Here is a 20,188-nt window from a genome sequence, read left to right on the forward strand (position 1 = left end):
TGTCATCCACCTAAATGACTACAAACCATCATCCAGTGAAGATGAGGGTTCCTACAACAGTGGATCAGAAAAGGACCACCTTGATTTGGCATCTCATAGAACTAAGGTTGGGGAAGCTCAGGGCCTCAAGGCAAATCAGAACAAAAAAGTATGAAATCAAAAGGAACAGAGAAGTTACGGTAAATGATGGCCAGAAAAGGAACCAAATTATGATTAAGACTAGTACATAAAAGGATGTTGCCAGGGTCTGGGACAAAGTTCACTATTGTATTTACTGCAAAAGACTCAAATGAAGATATCCAGACATCTCGAAAGAAAACAGTGACAAACGTGATGTCGCCTATGCATTTAGCTTCCCTGTTTGTTCCAAACAAAGGAAGTCATTGTTCGGCCTTCGTAATAAGGGTGACTGGCAACACAATCTTACTGTTTTAAAAGAAGGAAATGGTGAGATTGTGACATGGAAATGGTCTTCTGCGAAGGTAGACATTGAAAAATACCGACCATGTCAATACTGTTTTGTAATGTTCAAGAGGACCGAACTCTGGAGACACGCAAAGTCATTTCGAGAACGGAAAGAGGAAGGACAGAAAAACAAAACAGCAAGAGTACAAAAATCATCCTCACACCTGATTCCAGTTAAAGAATCATCCAGTGGAGTACAGACAATTCATTCCATGCTACAGAATCATGTAAGATCTCATCTCAGAAGTGATGCGATGATTTGTGCATATGGAGATGCATTATTTGCAAAAAAAGGGCCGCAAACGATCTCAGCACAGATACATTGCACAAAAAATGAGAAAACTGGGACAGTTTGTGTTGGCCGCCAAGAAAATTAATCAGCATGTCAAAAGTCTGAAAGACCTGTGTGATTCAGCAAATTTTCAGATGGCAATTCAAGCAGCCAAGCATGTGTCGAACTACGATGCAACCAAGAATGAGTATGGCAAGCCATCTACAGCAGTTAAAATTGGGTTTCCCTCAGATGGGCAACTGAGGCCTGCTTAGGCCAGTGCTTGATGACGTCAAATGTCAAGGCAGAAAAAAAGGCAAACAAGTTTATAGTTGCTGCATACTAGTGATGGGTCCAGCGACGCTGATGCGTCGGGCTCACAGAGCGATCCACGTGTCGGAGCGTGTGCTGCCTCGTGACGATCACGTGATCAACACGTGAACTGCGTCGACTCAGTCCAGGGGGCGTTGACGCAGCAAAAGCCCGCAACACAGTGTTTATAATGAAGTGCGTCTAGCGACACGATGCCGCCTACCGAAACAAGCCAGACCTCACTCTCGCTCGCTTGTTGAAGTTCGTGCCAGAAATGCAAATTATCCACTACGTGGGACCATTTTGGAGTATAAGGTATTTATTAGAGCTGTCAAACGATTAAAATATTTAATCTGATTAAAAATGCAACTGTCATAATTAACTCAAATGGACTAAAAATTAATCCTGATTACTCACACATTTGTTATCGTTTCTGAATTTCCTTTTACATTTTTGTCCTATTTTTTCCCCCATTTTAATGCTCTCATCAACATGGAATCATGAATCAGTTTTCTATGTGCCAAATGCAAATATTTACTGAAATAACAATTTTGATTTTCAATTTTACATAAACATTTTTCACTTGGAGCAGTTATTCACACATAATCTCTCACACAATATTACTGTCCATCAACAACAGTGAAAACAATATTTTGTCAGACAACAGCTGCTTTAACAACTTTTTTTATAAAATCAAAACAGAGCAATATAACAATATAAAATGCACATCTAAGGTAAACTAGTACTCGACCTATAGTAGATTTAAACCATGGTTGTATACTTCGTTTTTCTCAAGTTTACTTTCAACACAGCAGTCTGTATGTTTGTTGAAGAATAACGAGACACTGGACGCCAGTGTTCATTATGTGCCGCTGTATTCAAAACTGTCGGCCGTACAAAAAAGCGCAAGCACTTCCCCCGTGCTGCTGGGGCAAACCATTCTGAAAGGGGGGGGGGGGGTCACTCCCCATAACACAGTCAGGCTATGTTAATTGTGTTGGTCATTTTTGTGCGGAAGTCTCTCTACAATTTTTGTGTAGACCTCATTTCGAATGACAACACTGGAGACGTTTTATTTTCGCTAGGTCGCTACCACTGGCAGACAAACACAGAGATGCTCCACCCGCTCTATTTATATGGACGCAGAACACTGTAACCTTCCACACAAAATAGTTCCAAACAAGTAACAATCGTGTCAGTGGCATACATCTTATACCTGTATGATACAGAGAGAAAGAACGGATAACTTTGGTCTTGTCAGTGGAGCAATCGGGCAACTTTTTAAAAGTAAATTTTCCATTCATAAACTCTTTAAGTATCCGTTTTTTGTAGTGCTGCCGTGGCTGGCAAAACGGACATGGGCGTGGACTTCTGCAGCGCGCTTGTTGTTTTGTTCTGGTGTATTTATAGAGCAACGTAACATCCGCTTGTGATGTGTGCCGCGTTAATCTCGCGAGAAAAAATTTAATCCCGTTAAAATTCATTTAATTTAATGCCAATTAAAACGCGCTAAACTGACAGCTCTAGTATTTATTCAAATCTCCTTCTCTCACCAAGTGCCTCTCAGATTATTGACATGTGTTGTTCCATTCTAATTCAATTTCATTTCAAGGTAACTTGGTTTACTATTCACATTTTATTGCAGGTGAAAAGTCGAATTTGCCAGGTTGAATTATCATATGACAACAAAAGCACCTCCATGCTGAGGCATTATCAGGCCAAGCATGAGAATGAAATTCCCGATACACCCAGGATAACGCCAGGTATACAGTCATTCTCTTATCTTTTCACGCTTGCTATGTTGATAATTTATTGGCAGTCTATAATTATTATTGGTTCACTCTCCACTTCATGTTTGACAATCAAGCTTCCAGGAAGCAGTTGCTCGATCAGGCACTGCTGAACTTCGTTGTCAAGGACTCCCAGCCCCTCAGCATTGTGGAGAGTGAAGGGTTCAAGGAACCGATTCAGGTCCTTGAATCCTCCTATGTTTTGCCGGCAAGAAAGGTCTGTGTCAAAGTTCCATAAAGTCGTAGATGAATCCCCTATAATGTATTTGCTTTTGGTTTAATTTTCAGACCATCAAGAAAATGGTGGCCGACAAATACAAGGAGGAACGGGAAAAAGTGAAAATGGAAGTACAGCAAGCTGTGGCAGTGAATATAACAACTGACATGTGGCCCTCTGTGAACATGGAGGCCAACTTGGTACTCACCTGTCACTACATTAATGCAAATATGCAGTTGTGTTCATCAGTGTTGGGAGTACAATATTTTCCACAGAATCACGGTGCTGGCAATTTGGCCCAGGTCAAAAGGGGAATGATGGAGAACTGGGCCATAACCAACAAAGTAAAGTGTCTTGTGAGTGACGCAGCACCAAACAAGATCGCATCCACTAGACACTTCCACATACGCAACTCAATTTGCATTGCACACAGTCTTAATTTATTCGTTAGAAAATCATACGATCAGGTCCCTGCACTTACAGACATAAGGAAACAAAGCTCGGCACATTGTCACATTTTTCTATTCAAGCACTACAGCCAAGGAGAAGCTTGCTCAGGTGCCGCAGCAGATGGGACGTTCAACCCTGAAACTCATCACTGAGGTGCCAACACGCTGGAGAAGTACCTATGAAATGCTGTCAAGGCTGCATGATGAGAGGGAACCAGTGTGGTGGGTATCTTTGGCCTCCGTAAAGACAGATTTGGCTCCACTGACAGCTGATGAGTTCACCATCATAGGAGAAGCACTATTTGTGCTTTCTCCATTCCATCAAGCTACAGTGGAGTTGTCTGAAGAGAGGCGAGTGTCTGGTTCAAAGGTCATCCCGATGATGAAAATGCTTCATCATGCACTTGAGCGCCATGCTTCAACCTTGCACACACAGCCAGTCATACAACTCCACGAACACCTGAAGCGTCGATTCGCAGACACTGCTTCCAGTTTGGAGGCTATGAGTGCGTTAACCTTAGCAACACTTCTAGACCCCAGATTCAAATCACTTGGATTCCGCAGTTCCTCCAGGTGGACGGAGGCCATATCCAGACTGCGGTCTGAGTGCGTGCGTGTCATCGGGCGCACAATCGAGGCCCAGCCAGGACCATCATCGCAGCCCTCTGCAACTACATCTGGCATGTTACTCATCATTATTAGTTTGTTACTGGAAGCAGTTCTAAATGCCAATGTGTTGGGTTTTGTTTTTTAGGTGGCCTGTGGTAGCATCTGGATGATGAGGTGGGGAGACTAGGAAGAGGTGCAACAGCAGATGCAATATCTGAGGTCCAGCGATACCTGGCACAGGGGAATATTGCACGTGACCAAGACCCGCTGTTGCATTGGAAGGACCAACACACTTCTTTCCCAAACCTCGCAAAGGAGTTCCTTTGTACGCCAGCCTCATCTGCCCCTTGTGAGCGTGTGTTCTCCACAGCAGGGGAAATCGCATGTACGCAACAGACTGAAATTTACAACACTGGAGCATATTATTTTTCCAAATCAAAATTTTTGAAGACAAAGCCCACAGGAATTCTCATTCACATGATTTTCACATTCTTGAAACACATTGACTAATACAATATGAATGCATGGATGTGAAGGATATTGTATACACTTCATCATCAAATCAGTCAGTTCAGTCTGTCAAGTGGCTTGGCTGCAGGGATTTTGAAGGTCCAGCAGGTGGCAGTGATCAGAGACAAAGTATCAGCACAGTATCAACACAATGTGTCAGTGTGTCAACACGTCTCATTGACCCATCACTTCTGGATACCTCCTGGGCTACTTATGTGCCAACCAGTGCCCATAGTACAGTTGAGCAACGGAAGTGGGGCAAGGAAGATGATGTACCTCTTACAGAGGATGTAGTCACCTTCCAGAATTACCTTAGGAAAGCTGAGTATGAGGTAAAGGCAGAGCTGACGGAGAGTGTGAGCATCACAGCGTACAAAAAGTTAAGTGAAAGCCTTCTCACTCAAATAATTGTTTTCAATAAGAAGCGTGTGAAGTATCACATTTTAACCCGTGGAACATATTTAAAAGGAGACACAGCCCCTGTCAATAAGGACATATATGAGACTCTGTCACCCATGGAAAAGCAGCTAAGCCACAGACAGACGCGTTTGGTAACCCGAGGAAAGAGGGAGAAAGGTCCCCATCCTCATCCTTGAATGAACTCAAGCTTCACTTGACTTCCTAATTGAAAAACGGAGGGAAGTCGGCATACTTGAGGAGAACCCACTTCTGTTTGCGAGGGTTGGCACGACCACCAATGTTTGTGGATGTGGCTGCCTCAGAAGACGTGCACAAGAAAGTGAGGCCAAAAACCCAGATCTGCTGAGGTCAACAAAGGAAGCAGGTTGCTTCCTTATGTCAGCTTCTCGACCTCAATAATCAAGAACTCGAGCGAATTGCTAATTTTATGGGACATAGAGTACACTGCGAGAATTATCAGCAGACAGATACAACTTTCCAAGTGGCCAAGATTGGCAAACTACTGTTCACGACGGAACATGGGACAGAGTCGCTGAAGGGAAAGAGTCTGCAAACCCTGGACTCTGTTATCACTGGTATGTAAATATCCATCCATCCATTTTCCGAACCGTTTAATCCTCACCGGGGTCGCGGGCGTGCTGGAGCCTATCCCAGCCATCTTCGGGCAGTAGGCGGGGGACACCCTGAATCACTTGCCAGTCAATCGCAGGGCACACAGAGACGAACAACCATCCACGCTCACATTCACACATAGGGACAATTTAGAGCGTCCAATCAGCCTGCCATGAATGTTTTTGGAATGTGGGAGGAAACCGGAGCACCCGGAGAAAACCCACGCAGGCCCGGGGAGAACATGCAAACTCCACACAGGGAGGCCGCAGCTGGAATCGAACCCGGTACCTCTGCACTGTGAAGCCGACGTGCTAACCACTACCGGCCGGCCCGGTATGTAAATATATATTTTTAAATTCACACCCTTCCATTTATTCCTTTCTCTGTCTTTCTCTCCGCTACGGTCTGCATGTCTTTATGTATCAGCATATTTTCTTTTACTTTCATATTTTAATGTAAAATGATGTTTTCTCATTTCTGACTGATTATTTCGATAGGAAGAGCACATCCAGCCACCTCAACCAAGGGTCTGAAAGGTGTCAAAAAGAGGAGATCAGATCCAGGGAAACGACAGGAAGCTCACGATAGTGCCTAATAAAAATCACATTAGTAGTCATATCAGGAAGAGGGACGCCTATATATGCTGTAGCGTTAATGCTTGGAATTAATTTAGAAACCTTGAATAATTTCAAATTAATCAGATTCAAATGTCAGACCTAATGTTGACCCGCTTCTAAGATGCAACAATTATCAGTTACACATCAATTGGTCCCGGTTTTGCCGTCCAGCCTCTGGCACCTTTAACCAGAACCTTTTTTTTTCTATGGTAACAGTCCACAAAAGCACACACATATGTCAAGTTATTTGGGGAGGATGTTGCAGCAGCATGACAGCTGCCTCTCACCATCCTCACACATGTTCCATTCTGACACACATCTGTCTTGTGGATTAAAAGTAACGAACAATGATCAAAGACAGATGTCTGAATCGGAAAGGGAGTTAGTAATAAAATGCGATCGGTACCGTTTTAATACCGTTAAACTACAACTGGTTAAAGCTCCGGCCTTCCTGTGTGGAGTTTGCATGTTCTCCCCCATGCTTCCGTGGGTTTTCTCCTGGTCCTCCGGTTTTCCTCCCCCCTCCAAAAACATGCATGGCGGGCTGATTTAACACTCTTAAGGTGTGAGTATGAGCGCAAACGGTTGTCCGTCTATGTGTGCCCTGCAGGCGGCTGGCAACCGGTTCGGGGTGTCCCCTACCTACTGCCCAAAGACGGTTGGGAAAGGATTCAGCCCCCCCCCCCCCCCGACCCTTGTGAGGATAAGTGGATTGGAAAATGGATGGATGTTTCATTTCTTTACTTTGACAGCTCTCATTTTCTCAGTGTCCAGACCATTTCACCAGCATCCTCAATATGCTCGCCCCTGTCAAGTCCCGCTCTGTCCTTTTTACTCGGTCTGCCCCTTGGTTCACCCCTCATCTATGTTCCTTGAAATCCCAAACCCAGCAGCTTGAGAGACTTTATAGGAAAACCAGCCTCACTACTCACAAGCACATCTATGCAGCTCAACTATCCCTCTACAAGGATTCCATCTCTCAAGCAAAATCACATTACTACTCCGGACTCATCTGCTCCAATGCTGGAAATACTAAGACTCTCTTTTCCCTTTGGAACAGAATCACTCAACCTCCTGACTCCCTACCACCTCACTTTTACTCTTGTGACACCTGCAACGCACTTCTCCTCTTTTTCAATGAAAAAATCAACAGAATCCACCATCATCTGGGCTCCTCTGTACCTTTCCCCTCATCTGACCTTCTCACCCCTTGCAAACTGTTCTCTTCTTTTGAACTCCCCCATCTCTCATTAATTTCAGACCTCATCATTAAATCCAAGACTTCCTCCTGTTAGCTCGATCCCCTCCCCACAGTTCTGGTCAAATCCTGCCTACCCTCTCTGCTTCCCTTCATCTCAGCCATTATCCATTCCTCTGTGTCGACTGGAATTGTTCCTGTGCTCTTCAAAACTGCAGCTATCACCCCAATCCTGAAAAAACCTGGTTCAGATCCCAATGACTTCAATAACCTACGCCCCATTTCCCATCTTCCCTTCATCTCGAAGATTCTGGAGAAAACTGTCGCCTCTCAGCTCCACTCCCACCTCACCGACAATAGTCTTTATAAACAATTCCAGTCCGGCTTCCGTCCCCGTCACAGTACTGAAACAGCCCTCATAAAAATCACAAACGATTTTGTCATGGCAGCAGACTCTGGCCTAATCTCCATCCTCGTCCTCCTTGACCTGAGTGCAGCCTTCGACACAATCTCTCACCGCATCCTCCTCAATAGACTCTCTACCATAGGCATCACCAACACCCCTCTACGTTGGTTCCACTCATATGTCACTGGCCGCTCTCAGTTCATTCAACTTGATTCTTTTACTTCACAATCCCTCCCCGTTTCTTCTGGTGTTCCCCAGGGTTCTGTCCTCGGTCCGCTCCTCTTCATTGTCTACCTCCTTCCGCTCGGAAACATTTTCCGCAAATTTGGCTTACACTTTCACTGCTTTGCAGATGACACCCAGCTCTATCTCTCCAGCAAACCCGACGCTTCTCTCCCACTCTCATCCCTCTCTCACTGTCTCTCAGAAATCAAATCTTGGTTCACCCATAATTTCCTCAAGCTAAACGGCAATAAAACTGAACTCCTACTCGTCTGTACCAAATCCACTCTATACAAAGCCGACAGTTTCTCCCTCACAATTGATAATGCTCGTGGCATTATCAATTATCTCCTTCCCCCCAGGTGAAGAGTCTGGGTGTCATCCTTGACAGTTCACTATCCCTTCACTCCCACATCAATAATATTACCCAGTCCACTCATTTCCACCTTCGCAATATAAACCGCCTCCGTCCCTCACTCACTCCGCACACCACCGCTATCCTTGTTCACAGTCTCGTCACTTCCCATATTGACTACTGCAACTCACTCCTCTTTGTTTCGGTGTCCATCAAAAATTCCTCCATAAACTTCAACTTGTTCAGAATTCAGCAGCCCGGATCATCACGAGAACCCCCCTCCTTCCATCATATCACCCCCATCCTCCGACAGCTCCACTGGCTTCCTGTCAAACTTGGAATCAACTTCAAATTACTTCTCTATACATTCAAAGCCATCCATAACCTTGCGCCCCACTATCTGTCAGATCTTCTTCAAATCTCCATTCCCTCTCGCTCACTCAGGTCCTCATCCTCCCTCCACCTTTTTCTACCCTCTGCCCGTCTCAGTACAATGGGGTGCAGAGCCTTCAGTCGCTCTGCCCCCAAACTCTGGAACTCACTTCCTCCCAACATTCGTAATATTGACTCTCTTTCCTTATTCAAAACCCAGCTCAAAACCCACATATTCAGACTTGCCTACCCGCCTTAAATCTTTCTTTCTTTCTTTATTATTTTATCTGTGTTTTACTATTGGTCTTGGCTGTACAGTGTCCTTGAGTGTTATGAAAGGCGCTTACAAAAGTGATATTATTATTATTATTATTATTATTTGCATACATAAGAAAACCCTTTCCATTTTAAGAGCAAGAGTGAATAATGTCTTCCATCCATATTTACGTGGTGTAAATGTCATCTTTCACAAACGGAGAGGTGCCACATTCAGCTGTAGCAACGACATCCGATGATGAAGATGATGGCGATGGTCACAGTACCAACTTAGACACTGAAAACACTGGTAATGTTCTTAGTGTGACTTCCATCATCTGTCACTGCACCATTGCTATGTTGCTGAGATGTAAGGAATTTCATTTGAGTATATCATTTTGCAACAAGGCACCTACAGAAGGCCACTGATGGAGTCAATTAAAAAAGAAATGATGCTGATGATGACATGAGTGATGTTTCCGGCAGTAAATATACAGGTAATGTTTTTTGTTCGACTTGTATCCTCTTTCGATGTAGTATTGGCATATTTCTGAGATGCATATGGAAGCACTTTGACTCTATCAAAACATTCTTTTATAGATGGAGGGGTGTGCCAGAAGACAGTCAAGCGAAAGAAGAGAATGTCGGGAAGGCATGGATTGGGTGTGTCTATAACATTGCTACAAGTGTCGTTATGCATCTGGCATTAGTAAGATTTTCTTACTCTAAGTCCTCATTGTTACGTTACATTCCAATATATCAGCAATTACAAATGTGTACAGTATTATCAACGCATATTTACCCAAAGTACAGTATATTATTTTTACAGTCTATGACACACCTTTCACACATGGCCAAGAACAACCGTCAACGTCAGGAAGCTCCACCAAAGAGGATTGCAACGCTTATACATGATGACGATGATGTTGAAGACAGCAGTGAGTCAAAGCATGGTCAGCACAACTCAAAATCTCATTATCATTACCATTATACGAACATACCAGCTTTCGCCGATGGAGAGGACAAAAAGACTGCAAACAGATCTCTTGGGAAGAAGACTGCAGTTCCAAAAGAACATAGAGAAGTTGTGAAGATCAATTTCTGTTAAATAGACCTATATAACAATATAAGAGACTCAAGCAGAACAAGTTACTGTGACTTACAGATGGAAGGACCAGTGGTTAAAGTGGTGTCGCAGACTTGTATACTCACTTGTAATTGAAATTGAAGTCAATTTTTTTTTAAAATCTGGCCAAAGAGAGATGTGTAAGGTTTCCCAAATTAAATTCCAAGAATGTTTTGCATAAACTTAAAAGAATATATTTAGACGTTCCATCCATCCAAACCGGTTCTCATGAGGGTCACGGGCATATACTAACTGACTTTGGATAGAAGGCAGATTACACTCCGAAATGGTCGCCAGCCAGTCACCTGGCACACGTAGAGACAAACCACTCACATCCACATTCACACCATCACTGAGCAGGAACTAATCCCACACAAGTCAGTTGAGTATACCACTACACCAAAGGTGTCAAAGCCTAGGCTCGGGGACCAAATTTGGTCCGCCATATCATTTTATAAGGCCCGCGAAAGCAAATTAAGCATGTCATGTTCCACGGTGATTGCTAAAGTTGGAACCAAAATTTCAAATTGTCATATGTCGTCCACAATAACAGTCGTTATTTTTTACTTCTGATTTTTAAACTAGTTATCCATCAATTTCTAGTGCGCTGTGTATGCAATATGTGGAGGTGATTAAATACGCATATGGTTTCCCAAAATTCATAACGGCCCTCCAAGGGAAACCATAACTACAATGTGGCCCGCGACAAAAATTAGTTTGACACCGCTGTACTACACCATCAACGACTAGAAGTTACATATTTGACATTTGGCATTTATTTAAATGAATTGTAAAATAATGCATCTAAATGCAAACAAGGAAATACGTAATGCAATGAGAGGGCACACATTGTTAGATCATTTTCACCACATGTGTTGATCTGAAATCAACACAGTGGTTCGGGGTTTGATTGTAGCTTCTAAACATGAATGTCAACAGTGCCGGTGGATTATTCACAGATAGATCACTCATGGTTTCTCAAACACATATTCACAGTCAGACTGTTTGGCCATTTATCCAGCTGTTTTTACCTACTTGCAAAAACTGCTTTTCCTGTATGTGCTACACAATAGAAGCCTTCATCTGGTTCACAAATCCATCCATCCATTTTCTAATCTTCTTATCCTTACAAAAATCGCGAGCGTGCAGGCGCCTATCCTAGCTGTCATTGAGTTGTAGTCAGAGTACGTGCACCTTGAACTGGTTTCCACCCATTTGGGATGCCCACTTAGACAAACGTCATAAACTTTGCAAAAAATATACATTTTAAAGATATTGAAAATGTTTAAATAGTGCAAAGAGCATACCACTCATGAATCACCCCTTCAGTGAAATTACTGTTTAGGAGTGTCACGTCCCGTGTTTGCCAGCAGGGGACGGGCTTTCTGCCCGTCGTTTACACACCTGTCACCCATTTGGGAGTAATTGCTCAGCCTTTATTTGGACGCTCTGGCAGTCTACTCACTGCCGGAGAATTCCACGCCGCGCCAATATTCTCTCGCTCAAATTACTATTTGGATTATTTGTTGCCTCTTAGCCTTGTGGCTGTTATTACGCGCCATTATTCCTATTACGTACGAAATTTATATAATCGTCTAATCAGACCTTCCTTGCCATTTGTTTTCCGCAAGCGTTTTCTGTTGTTCCCTTTATTCTATCCCTGGTACTTATTTTGACCAGCGTTTGTTGTTTTTCTCCCTGTCGGGTATTTTGTGTTCGTCATTAAAGACTCCTTTTGTTCTCTGACAAAATCTCTTTTGTGTCTGCTATTTCGGGGATTCACCTTTCAGTTATTTTGTTGTGCACAAAGCAATAATTCCATCGCTTCGGGCACAACGTGACGAGGAGTTTTTAAGTCAACAAAGTTACTTTAAGTTAGATGCTTAAAACATGTTTTATAAGTAAGATAAGATAAGATATCCTTTATTCATCCCATCTTACTTATGTAAGATGGTATCAATTATGTATGTATAACTATAATATAATATAATGTATCACTACTTATGTAAGTAGTGAATCAATGCATTTTTGATTGACTTTTTGCGTTTGGATCAGAGGTGTCAAACATAGGGCCCGTGGGCCGAAACCGGCCCCAAGGAGGTTCGATCATGCCCGCAAGATAATTTAAAAGTGAAAAAATGCATATAAAGACACAGAATGAATATTTTTAATAAGGTGCGATGCATAGGGTAGAAGACAACATTGTTTCTATTAGAGAAGACGACAACAGCAGTGTCAGTCTGTCACTGAGACAGACCCAACACAGCAGACACTTTCAAGGACATGTGAATACCTGCACTTTATTCTTTACACATTTAATAGCACACTCCTTAGTTTGTAAGGTGTAGGCAGGGATTACATTTAGATTTTATGTGAGATGGATGAAACATTCTTTATAAATGTTGTTTAATCTTAAAGTGCATAACTATATTTTTCAATACCAATTACTTGTTAAAGTTTTGTTCCTTTGTACAATCATTGGGATCAGTTGCAATGCATATATGTGAATGATAAAAGTAAATACAACATGTGTCTTAGGAAATCTAAGGTGCTTCATGAAATTTTTTGTAAAAATATGTTCATTAAAGTTCAACATGTTCCTAATGTTCTTGTGCTTCGTTAGACCCCCCCCCCCCACACACACACATATTTTGGTTATTTATAGTAGAGTATGGTATAATTTTAATGGTCCGGACCACTTGTCATCTACCGACACCATATGTGGCCTCGAATGTGAAATGAGTTTGACACCCCTGGTTTAGATGGAAATGCAACTCTAGGAATGTCTGTTTATATTCAACTAAACTGTTAATAAACCCCTTTTGGGTTTTTTTTCTCCATAAATGGAAACCTAAAAACAAAGGAAGAGACCCTGGACTCCCTAGGAAAGTGCTGCAGTCAATCAACACCTTGCAAAATTCATAGCCTTAAAGAAAGTTCAGAGGAAAGAGGACCGCATTAAGTGTGGTAGCCAAGCATCGCCAGACCTTCAAGACCGCACTTGGAGCGATATTAAATATTTCTTCCTCAATGAAAAAACTAAAAACAGAAAAAAATTGCATTTTGAAGCAAGCTTGAAGATGAGAGATAGAGAGAGAGATGGAAAGAGGGAGAGCGACAGACAAAGGGGGAAAAAGAAGAAGTGAGGTCAGAGATGAAGGGAGAGATGATCTCGCTGCATCTGCTCCCATTGGGTTCCATGTTAAGGAAACATGGTATTCTCTTCCACTGCTATGCAGATGACTGCCAGATCTCTGACCCACTGAGCAAAAAAGATTCCTTCTCATTAAGGCCACTTCTATCCTGCCTGGAAGAAATCAAAACCTGGATGGCACAAAATTTCTTGAAATTCAATGAAAAGAAGACAGAGGTGATATTGTTTGGTCCCACTGGTCCTTGTACATCCCATCCTGGAGACTTGGGGCCCCCTGTCTCCTTATCTTAAGTCAACAGTCTCAAACTTGGGCCTTAAACTGGACAGTGATTTCAAACTCGATCGGCAAATTGGTACCATTATTAAATCCAGCTTCTTTCACCTTAGACAGCTGGCCAAAATAAAACCTCTCCTCTCACATGAACACTTTGAGACAGTAATTCATGCCTTTGTCACATCCCGGCTCGATTACTGCAATGCCCTTTACTTTGGAGTCAGCCAGTCCTCCATTTAGCGCCTTCAGCTGGTCCAGAATGCCGCTGCTCGCCTCTTGACTGGTACTCGTAAGAGGGAGCACATAACTCCTACTCTGGCATCCCTTCACTGGCTCCCCATACATTTTAGAGTTCGTTTTAAGATCCTATTACAGTATTTGTTTTCAAATCTTTAAATGGTCTCGCACCATCTTACCTCTCTAAGCTCATCCGCCCCTACACACCTGCCCGGTGCGTCAGGTCTGCGGACCAGCCATGATTAGACGTACCAAGAACTAAATGGAGGCTCAGATGGGATCGAGCCTTTTCCGTTGCTGGTCCCTCTCTGTGGAATGACCTCCCATTGAACATTCGGCAAGCCTCCTCGCTGCCCATCTTCAAACCCCTCCTCAAAACTCACTTGTATTCTTAGGCATTCGACTCCGCATGACTTAAATTTGTTCTTGGTTTTACCGTTGAGTTGAGAAAGGGAAAAAGAGAGGGAGGGTGGTCGTGAGTGATACAGAGATCTGGGAGAGAGTGAAAGCAAAGCAGTTGTTTTGTCGGGATTATGTTGGTTCACTTGTCAGGTTGTGGCGCAGCAAATCCTTTTAGTATGTGTTTCGTAGTTTTTTTCAGGTGCTCTTGTAAGTTTTGAATAAGAGTCTTTTTATCTGTTTGTCAAAAATGAATGACTAATAATTAATCCAGCATTCACCAATTTGAGCTGTTTCTCTTCATTATAGATTGAGTCTTTCACACTGTAACAGGAGTGGCTCTCTGACAATGACGCACAAATTCTGAAGGTGATGCTCATCAATCGAGTGGCAACTCACAAAGTGGTTTGAACGATTATTTTCATTCTGCTTCATGTCAATGGTAAATGGGATGTCACTTACTGTATTTCAACTCAAAATGCTTCTATATAGTTTTTTTTTTTCTAATCCACGTCACCTCATAAGGGTTGCAGGGCAGTAGGCCGGATACACCCAGAACTGGTGGCCAGCCTATCACAGGGCACACATGGACAAACAACTATTCACACTCACAGTCACACCTGTGGATAATATAGTGGTCCTCAACTAGAAATGCTGTCTGTCCACTTTTTTTTTTTATAAGACGAAGGTCCGGTCCCATGCACGGTGGTCATGGGGAGCAGGGCTGTATGCCCATTTAGTATGGTCTAGCCAAGCATATACAAATCAACACTCCTCACAACCAACCAATAATGGGGTGCATGAAAATAGCAATTATTCACATGCCAGTACACAGCAAATAATGAGAGGTATTGTGTTGAGGCAGAGGAACTCTTATTTTGTTAAGTTGTGCCTTCTTAATAATAGAAATAGCCCTTTTAGGGAAATAAGACATTTTTTACTTTAACTTTGTTAAACCGTAGTTGTCTTTTTCCCCTTAATTTAACAAAAGCAAAACAAAATACTCATTTTACCAAAATAAATACTAAAAATGAAAACAAAAATATTATTTTCATTTGTACAATTCCCCTTTTCACATCCCCTCTGAAATCATTGAAAAATATATCAGAAGAGGAGTTAAGAACCATTTTCAATACTGACACAAGGGAGCACAGGAATGTGTGGTGCTGTTCTTCCACTAAAGGTGAATGCAATGTCTGAGGCGTGCAAATATTATTTGAGGACGCCATTGGAATGTTCATTTAACATTTTGCGGTGTTCTGCTGTTAAACAGCTGCAAAGATCCCCGGGTAGACGGGAGCAAAACTGCACACAATCGAAATGTCCCGCGATTTGTCTTGTCTAATTGTCTGTGTGTGGCTCTCCTGAGCTGAAGCTGTGAGCACACTGTGGCGTCGCGCATGCGTCCGTTTCCTGACACAATCGTCCATTTTGAATGCGTGACGCTGATGTATGGGCACACCTTAAGTTCAGAGGAGCCAATCAGCGCATCGTTATCGCCGACATGCCCCCGTCTCCAGTTTGTCAAACATACACACACAGTCGCGCTGCTGCGTCCTCTGCAATAGGACGCAGCAGCACGCAAATAATACAACGGATAATGTTAACAAGCGATCGCGGTAATGCGCAGATTCTAGTCCAAAAATAGAAAATGTATAACGTAAAAATCACTTTATAATTTTATACAATTTGCCGAGGGCCCGGACAGAGGAGGCCCGAACAGAGGAGGTCGGCGGTCCGGTCGTGGATCGCGGTCCGCCAGTTGAGGAAGAGGGCTATAGAGTGTCCAATTACGGTAAACTGCCGAGTTTTTGGAATGTGGGAGGAGAGGCTGTGTCCTTGCTGGCCTGAGAATGCCTGGCACTCCTGCAGAAGAGTTGGAAGAAGTGGCCGGTGAGAGGGAAGTCTGGGCTTTCCTGCTGCCTCCGCGACCCGACCCCAGATAACTGGTAGAAAAGGATGGATGGATGTGTGGTATTCTGTATTTGTGTAATACAGGGGAAAAAAGATGTCCGTATGCCAACATTAAATTTTATAAAGTAAAGTCAAACCCTAACGCAACTAAATTTCCAAGAAACTGTATTTTCAAATACAACAACAGGTATGTACACAAGTACGTCCCCCAAGACGGGACTGGAATCAGAATCAACGGTTGAAATTGCATATTTCGGCAGGGGTTGGGGGGGGGGGGTTGTTTCTTTTTTATGCAACATCAAATCAGAATGAAAATAACAAATGCAGAGGCCTTTTATTTTGAAACGCAGCATCAGAAAAAAATGGGAGAAAGTCAACAAAGTGGAAAACCTCAGGGGTTTTTTTTCCCCTGCAAAGACTGCTTCCCAGACATGTGCTGGCTTCATATATATTCATTTTCAAACGTCAAATTTAATTTCTTTCTCCCTATTAGCATAGATTATTTACGTAGGGCAGGAAACTGTAGGCCTTTGAGGAAAATCATCATCCTTGGAGGCACTTGAGTGCCTGGATAGCACATGGCTGGTTTCTGCTTCCGTTTAATGCATGACCACAGAACAAACGACTCAATGAGCAGAGTCCATCAGTTATTAGGGCGCAGCATGTGGTCCAGCAGGGCACTCAACAAGTAATGATAAAATATAATAATAATATCAATATTAAGTGGGGCGGTACATTCGCCTCACAATGCAGAGGTGCAAGATTAGATTTCAGGTCCGGCCATCCTGTGCAGTTTGCCTGTTCCCCCCCGTACCTGTGGGGGCTTTCTCCGGGTCGGGTGTGCCTGAACCTCCATGGCAGACGCTGCGTCCAACCCCTGAGACAGAGACAGGGGTTTGATCGAACACAGGTTAAGAACCACTGCTCTAAATTGTCCATGGGTGTGATTGTTTTGTTTGTCAAGGTGTGCCGCGTGATTGGCTGGTGACCAGTTCAGGGTGTAGCCCGCCGAAAACAGCTGGGATCGGCTCCAGCACGCCCTTATGAGGATAAACGGATTAGAGAATGGATGGATGGATGATATATTTTGCATCCTGTCAAATAAGTGTCCTTTCTTTTTGCGGTAGATCGAAGAAAAATGCCGCTGCTCAATCAGACAATCGGTGAATTGGTATTACCTGTGGTTGGTTATTGTGCGCTGCACAGTCATACTTGGTACACGTAAATTACACTCGACAGGTGAAATGAAGTAAATGCAAATATGCTGAGAAAATAAACCACCTCCTTCGCTCATCTTTGAAGTCTTTGTTGTAGAATGGATTGAAAAGCTCAGGAGTGCCACAGGACGTTTAGCTCGTCTTTCATTTGCTGTCTAGAATGCTGGCCTCTGATTGGCTTTGGCTACACAGCTGTCATGCCATTTTGTCATGTTGGCTCGGTTTTTCTTAATTTGAGCAAGGGGGGACTTTTTTTTCTAAAGGACATTTCTATTATCCATTTTTAACGAATAAATAAAATATTTTGTGCTGTTATGCATTTATTGAAATAACATTTTCTTACAGCAGGCATTGCTTTAACATTGACATGTATTGTTTTGTATTGTGTACTTTTTTTTGGTAGAACTTTAGATGTAATCATGTGCAAAAAGTACAATGTCAGGGCTTTCGGTACACCCGCCTTGCCCTTTGCCCACTTCCCTTTTGCACTACCGCTGCATTGTTCTCTGTGTGGGATCATTTGGTGCCAATACTGTAGTTAAAAACACGTCCGGTGTGAACGCAGGATGTGATACCTCGCATGGGCAAGTGTTGCCACTGCATGTTATTTAAGATTCTGTAAATGCCAACACCCATAATTGTAAAATAATGTCTTTCGTACTCAAGATTTATTCTCCACAAGACTGTGCAATCTTCCCTGGATCACGGCAGTGTTTCACCCCACTGACAAAAGGAGCAGAGAGGGAATTCAAATTTGATCACGCACAGCAACATTTGCAGCCGTTTCTTTCAGCAACATGGAATGCGAAACAGCCACAACCACAAGGAAACCAAGTCGCTTTGCTTTCACGCATTCAATTCAAGATACTGTATGTATTTTTTTCTTTACAAAATGAAATAACAAAACAAAAAAAAACATGTCATCCACAAGAGCTGCTTTGGACAGAAGTCATTTACACAAGTTAAAATGAGAACACTGTAAGAGGCACAAAAGCAACTGTACTCAAAAATAATCATGACGATGTCACTCGTGACGGGAAAGCATTGTGCTACTTCTGGCGACGCGTGTTACTCACTGAGCATCTTTTCAACATTATTAAACACTGGCTCTCTGTTGTTCACGCAAACGACATACTCACCATTGAAACATTTACACATAAAATTTTGACTTGTTTACTCACTCTCAAAACAAGAATACTTGTCTTTGTTTTTTTTCTTCTTTTAAATAAACAACTGTTCGGTTCCAAAACATCGGCTCTAACATTTGATACGTCCAACCTATGTGAAGTTTGACCCTCTTCTATAGCACAGGCATGACTCCTGACACACAAGTAATAATAACAGTTAGTGTGGAGGGGAAAAATGGCCTTGGTGATCTGCTCAAGAGAAACTGGGGGTGTGCATAGATGTTACAAACCTCTTCCCCAAGTCTCTCGCAAAGTTTACTTCAACTTTGCCTCATCTTTTTGCCTTCCACTTGCGTGCTAGTTGTACCTGCAGGGTCACCGATGGTGCTCCGTACGAGCACACCAAAACGCGTGAGTCGACAATGTGATCTACATTGTCCTTTTTGTGCAAATTCTGATGTAAACAAATGCGAGGTTGGGAGAGACAAGTTACGGGATACGAGAGGCGAGTTGCCTACGCGACACGTGCTCCATTGGACAAAATGGTGGCATAAATAAGAGGTTGGGAAAACGAAACTGCCAAGTTTCCTGTGCTTTTTGTTGGGTTTGGTGTCCGGCGACTGACTTGTGCACATATGGCAGCTTCTGATGTGCTTCAAAGTTCAACTGCTTTCAACACATGGGTTCCACAAAGAGTGCCTTTGAGGGCCCACGCGGCACCCGCTTCAAGGCATACTTACTATTGCCGTCTCAGCGTTATCAGTCACCCATTACGTTGAAAAGAAATGTACAAAATATAGACCACACCCCACACAGCCTTAAACTATGTAAGGACAAAACAGCTTTCATCTAACATCTTTTAGCATTGATATCATTTGAGATAGATATGTATATATGTACACGTTAAGGCCTTCAAGGCCATTGAAAGAGGAAAAAGGGCCAGAGTGGAGTCTTCATGAGGTGGCACCGTTATTTCTTGTCCAATTATAGCTTCATCTACAAACACGGGATTTTGATCGTACGACATTCCAGGTGTCTGCGCAGGCCTCACACGTCCCTTCAGGAGGAGCTTTGAACGTCTCAGCAAGCCGAGCCTCTGCTGTCACGATGTCAGTACACCCAGGATACAGGGACCCACTGAGGGGTGTTGCACGCCAGCTCCACAGACTCCTCGAGCAGGCGCAAGGTGTCGTCTATCTCGTTGTTGATGATGGTCTGGTCAAAGTAGTGAGCGTACGTCTGCTCAAGCATCTCCGACTCTTTCTGGAGCCGCTGCAGCGAGTCATCCTGGCAAAAATACACATACACATCCCGGGAGTAATGAGGTACGGAGCGGAAGATGGCCGTCTGTCGCCAGGAAGTGAGGAGCTTGACAGATGTGGCGACGACTAAACACACACACTCAAAAGGGCTCTTGGGTTTTGACGCTACACACCTCACAAAGTCAAACGCGCAAAACATAGGCACTTCATACTTACAGGCAGTTTGCGACACCATTTGGGAACCTCCATTGTAAATGGAAAAAAGGCATGCCAAAGAAAAGACAAACGTGCTTAAAGCAAAGAGGGCAGTCGAGAAATACGGGGTGAAAAGGACAACACTGGCCGTTTAGAACACCGGTTTTGTATGCACGAACAGTCAGTGTGTGCACAGATAAAAA

General features: G+C 43.2%; 2 protein-coding genes across 5 annotated transcripts in view; one reads left to right on the forward strand and one right to left on the reverse strand.

Annotated features, from left to right (window-relative positions):
* The window catches only part of LOC127596382 (probable G-protein coupled receptor 34), a 281,249-nt gene that overhangs the window by 235,334 nt on the left and 25,727 nt on the right, over positions 1-20,188 (forward strand). The gene's annotated exons all lie outside the window — the stretch shown is intronic.
* LOC127596422 (peripheral plasma membrane protein CASK-like) overlaps positions 16,500-20,188 on the reverse strand; it is a 47,194-nt gene continuing 43,505 nt past the window's right edge. For all 3 annotated transcript variants that reach the window (XM_052058957.1, XM_052058955.1, XM_052058958.1), the window contains one exon: positions 16,500-19,815. In XM_052058957.1, the coding sequence (XP_051914917.1) occupies positions 19,639-19,815 (177 nt within the window). In that variant the 3' untranslated portion in view covers positions 16,500-19,638. The remainder of the gene's footprint in view (positions 19,816-20,188) is intronic.

This window comes from Hippocampus zosterae, chromosome 2 (assembly GCF_025434085.1).
Source record: "Hippocampus zosterae strain Florida chromosome 2, ASM2543408v3, whole genome shotgun sequence".
NCBI classification, from domain to species: Eukaryota; Metazoa; Chordata; class Actinopteri; order Syngnathiformes; family Syngnathidae; genus Hippocampus; species Hippocampus zosterae.